The sequence below is a fragment of the Chiloscyllium plagiosum genome, unplaced genomic scaffold (genome assembly GCF_037043375.1).
Source record: "Chiloscyllium plagiosum isolate Xiang-an unplaced genomic scaffold, Cpla_swu_hap1 HiC_scaffold_13, whole genome shotgun sequence".
NCBI lineage: Eukaryota > Metazoa > Chordata > Chondrichthyes > Orectolobiformes > Hemiscylliidae > Chiloscyllium > Chiloscyllium plagiosum.
This window is the reverse complement of record NW_028270151.1, coordinates 41,587,101-41,597,224: the sequence shown is the minus strand read 5'-3', so window position 1 is coordinate 41,597,224 and position 10,124 is coordinate 41,587,101. Positions and strand designations below refer to the sequence as shown.

Sequence of the window (10,124 nt, the reverse complement as noted above, 5' to 3'; positions counted from 1 at the left end):
TTCATCTAGTTGAATCCACTGAATTTTCTTAATAAATAATTCTCTCTCAATTGGGCAATTATGCACAATTTCAAGCAAAACCCTTCCTTAGTAACAAACTATCTCAATTTCACAACAAATGTTAAGCTAATTTGGCTTACACACCCTAATCATATCACTCATTTTATGAAGATTACAAATTTATTACAAAAGGCAACCAAAAACTGCACTGTTTGGAGACAATGATGTACAATTCTTCACTAATTGCACTGTCAATTGCTTATTTTTTTCTGATGTATACCTTGTTATATGTTGGAGGAATATTAATTAAATCACTCTTTAACTTCAACATTGACACAAAATAGATTTGAAAACATTTCCTTGTCAAATAACTACCTGTGGTCCATTCCAATTGCTGTCTTCTTGAACTGCTGCAGTCCTTGAAATGTAGGCACTGTATAGTGCTTTTAGGATATAACTGCTTTCAAGTGAATGCAAATAGAAGAATAACTTTAATGCATATACTGCTTTTCAAATTGCTGCACAACTTGAGTGTTTTAAAGCCAATATGGCATTTTCTAGTCATCACTGTTATCATGTAGGAAACACAGCAGATAGCCCTGACCAATTTTTCTCCCTCAAATCAAGATAACAAGAAAGTTTATTTGGACATTATCACATCACTATTTGCAGCAGTTTGAGTTGACATTAGCTGCATTTTAGATTTTACATCAGTTATTTCATTGATTCTTCTCTCTATTCACTTTCTGCTGTCCTTGAAAAAAATTGGTTTCTCTGAAAATCAACATAGAACATCAACAACCTTTGCACAAGTAATCATTACTAAAAACCACATCAGATGCAAGGTGTATAGCAACCTTTTAATTGCACAGATTCAAGTTCTATCTTATAGATTTGTATGTTGGACTTCCATAAATGGGTTTTGAATCCAGTATCACAGTAACTGATATGATTGTAGCATCAGGATTGTACCAGTACAAGTTACTTTAGCACTCGCAGGAAACATACCAGTTCTATCTTTGTACTGCCCTCATCTTGAGGTGATTCAATCCTCATCTACTAAGTGGCATAAATCCTAAAGTAATGCTGCCAGAAATGGTGGTTTGCACGTTAATTTCTAGACTGCTGTCTCAAACATCACATTAGCTTTAGAGATGAGCCTTTGCTTTTCATTGGATAAATATATAGTCATATTTAACAATAAGATTATCCATGCATAAAGTTATGCATTGATCAACTTTTGTTTTGAAATGGCATTTTCAAATGGAATTCCAGGTTATTAAAAAAACTTTAATAAGAAATAAACTAATAATTTCATCTAACAACCCACTACAGTACTGTATTTCATTTCTTTATACATTCTGAGCAATTATATTTCAAATCCACTGGCTCTTTTTAAGATCAGTTTGAGAGTAGTGACCACCAGATTTGTGGAGCAACGTATTTTAAATGAGTTACGTGCAACACAAGTCATTAGCTTATTCTAAAGAATGCTAAATAAAAAAAAAAACTATAGCTACTTCTAAAGTGACTTCATTCTACCACAGAAGTTATTCTGCACCAACATATTAAAATCAGCCCCTGTAGGGAATAGTGAACAAATATGAACATGTGCAATACAAAAAAATCTTTTATTACTTCAGAAGTCAGTTTGCAACCAGTACCTTTTAGTGGGAAAGGATGATTCAGTAGTTAGCTTTCCATTATAAAATCTGTATTACAAAAAAAATTGCAAATGCACAAGGAAAATTGTTCACATTTCTTTCCATGTGCCATTTAGGTTCATTGTTTCCATTTCTTCTCAGTTCCAGCTTCCCTATTAAGCACTGGAATAATTCTGCCAACTTATTCTTCTAATGACGGCTAGATGATAAACTTTTAGATTTTGACAATTTTTTTGTAGATGGACGCTGTTCAACAAGCTGTGGAGTGTCACGATCCATCGGATGCTGATCAGGATCTTGGGTTGAGGTAGATGCTGTTGCCTTCAATGTCTTTTTTATGTTCGCCACCTTAAAAATAAAAAGTCTCCGCCATCAAAATTTATGTTTTTCTTATTGTAGAACATGAAATCATGATACACAGCATTTACCTTTAAATATAAATTTATTAAATCCAATGAGTCTCCCATGCCAGCTACATATCTATTCATGCATGATTTTACACACACTGAAACATAGACTGTTACCTACTTGCTCCATCTCTTAGCAAATGTCACCTCCAAATCCCAATTATCTTCCCTTTGTTGTTCAACAAATTTTTAAATGTCTAACAATTATAACTGAAGATGTTTTGTTACAATGAAGCAACTATATTAGAAAAAAAAATCGTACAAATTTCTCCAAATCCTACTTTTATTTGGAACTTATGGAAGAGAAAATAGATTAGTATATCAGATTATTTTTGCCTAAGCTGCAACTACTGTTTCTTAGTATTGCCAGGTGATAGGTATCAAAATCTACACCTCAAGGAAAAATTGTTTGGTTTCAGAACTCAAATGGTAAAGAACAACAATTTGAAAGAAAGATTGAATGAAAAAAAAAGATTTGCAATTACATTGTGATTTTCCTGATCTTCGTGACGGTCCAAAACTCTACAATCCTAAGGATGGGAATAAAATATTGAATTGGAAGAATACATTTTTCAGCATGTGGAGAGGCAGTGGCAGAGTGGTAACTATATTAGCTATCCAGAACCCCAGGTTAAACGTCCTGGGAAAATGGATTTGAATTGCACCATGGCAGATGGTAACATGTGAATTCAGTTTTTAAAAAGCATCTGGAATTAAAAGCTAGCCTAATAGCAATTCTTTATTTAAAGAGGTTCACAAATGCCCTTCAGGCAAGCAAATTTGCCATCCCTACCTGGTCTGGCCTACATGTGACTAGAACCACATCAATGCAGTTGAACTTTAGGTGCATGACTGTATATTAACAATTACAGACGGGCACCAAGTGCTGGTTTAACTCACATCTTGTTAATAAATTAAGAAATAAATCCAGCTCAACTGACCACCCACTTATGACATTCACTAATGTCATAGGAATTTACAACAAAAAACATGGAACTATTTTACTTAAAAGTATAGAAACTACTTGAATAAGATACAAGAGTTGCCGTCGTTGTGGGTATGTTCGCTGAGAAGTTGATTTGCAGATGTTTCATTCCGTCTGAGAGATCTTCAGTGCCTTGGAGCCTCCTTGAAGCGCTGCTATACTGTGTCTTCTTGAATTTAGTAGGTTCCATTCCTGCTGCTTCCGGTTGCCGGTTCAGATAGTTCATTTAGTGGCTGGTACATTGGGACTAGGTCTTGTCATCTGTGTGCATGGCTACTAGGGACAGCTGGTCGTGGCGTTTAGTGACTAGTTGGTGTTCGTGGATGTGGATTGCTAGTTGTCTGCTTGTTTGTCCTGTATAGTGTTTTGTGCAGTTTGAGCAAGGAATGTTGTGAATTATGTTAGTCTTGAACGTGATGGGTACAGGGTCTTTTGTTCTGGTGAGTTGTTGTCGGCGTGTGGCTGTCGGTTTATGGGCTGTCATGAATCAGAGTGGTCAGAGAAGTCTGGCTGTTAGTTCAGACATTTTTTATACAAGATTGTGTGGCTAGTGTATTAGGTTGCGGCATGACCTCATCACGTTGTTTCTCTGCTAAGCATCTGCGGATGAAGTCATGGGGATGTCCATTCTTGGTGAATACTCCATAGTGATCTTCTCTTCACATAGCCACAAACACAGCAACTGACATCCAAGCTACAAATCTTCATGCAAACCTTCAAGAGTTGGTGGTAGTGGTGAGTAAACACATATATTGTTCTGCATTGTGCACGGAGTGTTTTTCAATCTGATATCACCACTAATGAATTACTTTTGCAATGCAGTCACTTCCAAAAGGACTGACAAATATATGGTGCTGTCCACGACTAAGACATTTCAGTGTACCTTAAGGCAAGTTAGGTACCTTTGGAGTGAACCACTGTTACATTGTAAGACTTGAGAACGTGGCAAGGTCCCATATTCAGCAAATTTATAAATTACTAATTAAGCATTATAACATGTAAAGTTCAGATAATCGCAAACTCAAGTTAACTAAACATTACAAGAAATAATTTAAACTGTTGTGACAAAGCATTATTTTTAACACTAATACCATAAATGGTAACATTTGTTTCTTAAATTAAGTCCCAAAAGATGAGAAAAAAAGTGCTTGAAGATTTTTTTGACAGGATGAAAAATTTCTTCTTTCAAATGGAAGTCTTAATTAAAATTTTTCCTGTTAAAAATCAATGCCACATTCAAAATTAAACACTAACTCTTGCTACTGTACAGGAAAAAGGAACAATCGTTGATAGGGATAGATTAATTTATTGAATGAATAGGAATCTGCAAAGTTGAGTGAGACACTCCTTATTTGCAAAATTTGGTAAGTGATTAATCTGCTATTTAGCCTGTAGAGGAGACACTCCTTGGTAGTACACAGCATTATTTGAATCTCTCCACCAGCTTATTATGGGATTTTATAGAGGGTTTAGTGAAGGAGGTTAACTATGCATTATGCCTGCCTGGATAATATTACTTTCAGTGAAGCAGATGTCTAACCTGGTGACAAAAATGCAGTTAAGTTGTCAAAAAGTAATTCAACTCATTGACAAGCAATATTTCCCAATAATGGCAGATCAAGTGCCCTTGTTTACAGAGCAACTCTTATCTACTGTTAGTGCGTGTTGTTTCTTCAAATAGTTCAAAAGCAGTACTGCAAAGTTAGGTGGAATTAAAAAAAAAATCACTTAGGGTGGACAATACAAAACCAGATTTTAAAAAAGTGACAAATGAAAAATCTTTACACCAATGCTTTACAAATAACTTGATTGTTGAAAGGTATTTTCATATTTTAAGAGCTTTTTGTAATCTTACAGTTTGCAGATTTAAAGAAAACTTCCATCAGATTAAAATTTTACATAACCAATGGAAGCAGGATTGACATGTCAAGCATGTAGTTTTTACCCCCTGAACTCACTTCAGTTTCTACTTGCTGTTGTGTTTTTGTGTGGCCTTCTTTATACTGATTTACACGGAGCACTTGCTGCTCAATGCCCAGCAGAACCGCTTGACAACAATCACACCTGTCAAGAAACAGGACACCTGTTAGAATAGGATATTTGCATAAAGTGGTCATAGACAAATACATTCTAAAAAGATACTGAAGTTAATTCATGAATGTTTTTCCATAAAACTACAAAACAAAATGCAATTACAGTACAGCTGCATTTCAGAAAAGTTGTAACTTTCAGGTTTAAAGAAGTTGCACAATTAACAAAACGTACATTCATTGACAGATTATTTTTCCATTACAGTTCACCAAATATCATGAGCACAGTTCAGTGCACATCAAAAACGTCAATATGCTTATATTTTTGGAACATCCCTACTTTTCAGACAATAAACATTTAGTTCCAGTATCTATCACTTTTGTTAAGAACACACCTATCAGCTCATTTTTGTCAGGAGTGATTGGCATTTGCCAATGATACAAGATGATACAAATGCTGAACACATGCTTCAATTTAAAAAAAAAACAATACATTACTCTTTCACTAGCATTAACATCAATTAATTACAATAAAAACCTGAAATAACTGGAGTACTCAGAGGGAATAATCTATACAATAGGATTTCGAGGTAGCAAAAACAACATAAAATTAGCCCTTTCTATCTGACAATTCAGTTTAACAGGATCACATCTAATGGCCAAATATTTCTAAAAACTTACCTTCACATCAATATAGGTACGAAATCATATGAAAGCAAGTAGGTTTCCCATCAATATGCTGAGAATCTGAAGATTTTTGTAATTGTCTCAAATTTTCCTTATACATTATTACTGTAAAGAAAAGTTCCACATCATAGAACAAAAAGTCAATTACCATTCCTGGAGAGTTTTTACAATGCTGCTGATGTCTTGCTTTTGGAGATCTCGGCCAATGCAAAAGTCAACTTCAAGAAGCTGATTTCGCTGATCAAGTTTGCCTTGTATTATATCAGTATAAATTGCTTCAATAATCAGGTCTTCCAATTCTCTGAGGTTTTTTATATCAAGGTCTTTCAGGAGCATGGAATATGGAATGCACTGCCAAGTTATAAAAGAAAGGTCATCAATTTCAGTGCAATGACAAAACAAAAACCTTTTTGATTCCTCATTATTGGAGATCTCAATGTAGATGGTTAAAATAAGACTTTTTTCTCTCAGTACAGAACTAAATAAACATAAAAATAAGTTGTAATGAAGGTATTCATTATTTTTAGTAAAATATTCCTAAAAATCTTACCAAGGTTGCAACTAATAGAACAAACATTTGGTTTCAACTTTGCGCTAATATTGACTATTAACATATAATCGAGCTAATATGAAATTATTGTTCTCACACAACATAAATCTCAATATCATACATTCAGTGCAGCATTTCAAAACATTAGGATGTTCTCTTGATGTAAAGTTATAACCTCATAAGTCTCTTAAACACAATGGCGCTATCAGTTAAGTGATTCAATAGATTATGGTGACAAACCATCAAGCTATGAACATAGGAGAAAAGCCTCTCTGTCCACTTTAACAATAACATTGGATAATAGATTATCAAATATTTTGTTTATCTAGTAAAACCTTTCCTTCTGGTTAGGTTATTTTGCCTACAATACTCAAATTAGTATTAACTTTCAAAGCAATGAGACTATGGGAAAACTGCAGTAATAGTACAAGCTGGCAGAAGTAAGAAATTCAGTTTAGTAAGAAAAACGAATGTTGATTAAAAAAAAAAACAGCATGAAAGGTTTAGATTTCTATATAAAGCGTCTGAACTTCGGAATTTACAGGTTTTAAAATAAAAACTACAAAGCATGTTACTCTGAGGGAACAGAATACATTATAGACAGCCATCTCAAGTATCAAACATGCCTGTGTCAAGCACATATTGGTTAGATGTTAATATTCCAACTAAAACATAGTGTTTCACAACAAAATGTGCTTAAGTCCTTACACTTTTGCCATCAACCACTCAGTGGGGTCAAAATTAATTGCCAATTCAGAGTAGATTTTTTTGTGCATTCAGCCAGAATCTTTTGGATTTGGATTTAAACCAGCCAACCTATTTCATAAAGAGACAAGACAGACAGAAAACAGGGAGGGTTTAAGTTTGAACTGTACTCAATCTTATATTCTAGAGGTGAAAAGGGAATGATACACCCCACAACGTCACCTAGTTCCTGGAACAGTCTCACATTTAATAAAATAAGATAGTACATATGAGAGAGAAGACAGAAAGAAAAATCCAAGAAAGTATTTGCTGTCAATTAAATATCTGCATATAAAAAGGCTTGAAGATCATTCTGCGGCATCTCTCAATAGATCCAAGATCTCTCAAATAACACTAAAACTGGTGAAGGGATAATTTCAAATAATACTGCACTCTAAGATTGGCATTCAATTTCCATCACGTTCACATTCACTTTTACATTGGACTTATAGGAACAATATCGTTGCTGAGGAATTTAAATAAAGAAAAACTAAATTAATACCTATGTACGTACAGAAGTGCAATTGCCACTTACAAAAAAATGCTGGCTACAAAAATTGAATCAGAACACAAAAATATCACTACATGGCAATGCGTCCTGGACACCTAGCATGTACACACAAACAAAATCTTAAGTACCTTCATTCTTGCCGCCAAGCTTACTATGGTGAGATGTTTCAGCTTGTTCTTCTGAGCTAATGTTAATTCGGGTAGACTTCCCTTATTTGCTAAACAACAGAAAATATGTAATTCTAGAAAGAACCTTTAGAGTTAATTAAAGCAAGAATTATACACAGCTCAAATTTGCTAAGTGCACAACCAATATGCCAAAAAAGGTTATATTTGGATTATGCCTTCATTAATTTCCCCCAAGTCTATTTAACTCTTCAAATCAATTTAAGCATTAGCATTTATTTTGTTTTAAAAATAACAGTTTGTTATCATTAGATAACGTTTGACGGTGCATTTATGTCTAATATATGAAATGAACACAGGAAAGACAACTGAGGAGCATTTATGTTAAAGCAGTAACTTGTCACATCAAAGTAAACATGAAGGGGCAACCAGATTTCCATCCTTGGTTCAGGTATCCTTTATATAAATGTGACCTGTAAGATTGGAGAGCATTTGGTTTTTGCACAAATGTCAAGTTTGTGTGGAAGTGTCAATTAAATTCTTATGCATGAGTGAGTTCACCAGTGCCTTCTCATAACTGAAACAGATAATCACGCACAATAGGCGACAAATTAAAGTTAAGCAGTTTGCAAAAAGTACCTCACTTAGGAAATTAGATTCACAATACGGTGCAGTTGTAACTGCTCGTCCTTACTGGCATGAAATAGCAATTTCAAAGTATTGAGTGTCATTTGCAGTTAGAAGATATAGATTACAAAGAATATCCAATAATGTATTTTTTTGTGCAAATCAAGTCAAAAGGAAACAAACCTGCATTTAAATTTCAGCATATGATAGCCTCATGATTCTAGTACTGACTACATTGCCAAAGATTGAGTAATGGGCTGTGGTGTAACTCTTATTCTATTTTATGCACATGACCCATTGTCCTTGGGGCTACCATGTATGTTACATTCAGAGAAGTTTACTTTAGATGATTTATAATTTTGAATTCCAAAAATGTTTTCAATGCAGGTATGCACACAAATTCAGCTAGCCATAAACCACTCTTTTTGAGTGATCTCATTTTATACAGTTGTGCTGATATAAGGAAATGGACAAGGCATGAAATAGTTATTAAATCAAGTGGCTTAGAAGTGAACTAGTAACAGTGATATGGCCATTAATTTAAAGTATATTGCAATCGCATTGGTTTGTTTTCATGCATTTCAAATTCTTTGGATTAAGACCTCGGAATTTGAACTAACATTGTCTTTCTTTTTTTCCAGAAAGCCAGCAACTTCTATAAGCCAGCATAGCTTCTGTCCTAAAGCTACCAGATTTATTTCAGTGCGCCTGTAAATTTGAAATTAACAAAGCAAGCAAAGTATGACTTTAAAGTGGATATTTGAAGGCTGATCATTTTTGCATTTATGTCAAGTGGATATCATTGACAAGGCCCAATTTTTTTTGTCTGTTAATTGAGGTGGTGGTGAGAAGCAGCCACCATGAAGCAGTTTGTGGGGTGCAGATACAAGCACAGTGCTGTTGGATAAAAATCAGAGGATGATGCAAGAACATTGATATATTTCCAGTTCAGGATGGTTGTGGGGAGCTTGCATGTGGCGATGCTCTTGTGCATTTGATTTCTTTTTTCCTCTAAAGTAGCAGAGATCAGAGTTTCGGAAGGTGCTGTTGAAGCAGCCTTGGTCAGTTATGGCAAAGCATACTGTACACGCTACACACCAATGATCCCTTAAACTTTCTTTCTGCATGTACAATTTGCTCATGCAAAAGTTTGTCAGGCAGGGCCACTGCTTCTGCCTGACTAATTCAGTTTAGGAGGTTACATTGGCACGAGGTGGTGGACAGACCGAATGTTCAAAATGGCAGTTAGAGTGTCAATAGAAACAGAGGAAATTGGAGCAATGACTAGGCCTGCTCTGCAATTCATTATGACTATGGTTGATCATCCAACTCTAGAATGCGTTCCTGCGTTCCCCCCTTAACATTTGATCCCTTCAGCTCCAAGTGCTGTATCCAACTGCTTCATGAAATCATACAATGTTTTGACCTGGAGTACCTTCCAAGATAGCAAACTCCATACGTTCACCACTTTCTCAGTAAAGAAATTTCTCATTGCACCCCTAAAATGGTTTACCCTGTATCCTTAAACTCTGTCTGCCACTACGGACATCCTTCCTGCATCTACCCTGTCTTTTCGTGTTAGAATTTTATAGGTTTCCATGAGATTCCACCCACACCTGAAAATGGAGATATTACATTTAGTTCTCTTCTTCAAATCATTAATATATATTGTTTAATACAGATTAAACAAACCGACTGCTTTGCCCTAAATGATACTGAGCTTATTTCAGCCAAAGTCATCCAAGCAACTGGACAGTATTCCATTATGCTTCTCACTTGAAGCTTATAGGTGGT

The 10,124-nt window shown here is 34.9% G+C and overlaps 1 protein-coding gene across 2 annotated transcripts in view; it reads right to left on the bottom strand.

Moving 5' to 3' along the window:
* Positions 1-841: 841 nt before the first annotated feature.
* Positions 842-10,124, bottom strand: part of cops7a (COP9 constitutive photomorphogenic homolog subunit 7A) — a 32,199-nt gene continuing 22,916 nt past the window's right edge. For both annotated transcript variants that reach the window (XM_043702290.2, XM_043702292.2), the window contains 4 exons: positions 7,707-7,795; positions 5,922-6,124; positions 5,015-5,120; positions 842-2,012 (listed from right to left, as the gene is read on the bottom strand). In XM_043702290.2, coding sequence (XP_043558225.1) covers positions 1,854-2,012; positions 5,015-5,120; positions 5,922-6,124; positions 7,707-7,795 — 557 coding nt within the window. In that variant the 3' untranslated portion in view covers positions 842-1,853. The remainder of the gene's footprint in view (positions 2,013-5,014; positions 5,121-5,921; positions 6,125-7,706; positions 7,796-10,124) is intronic.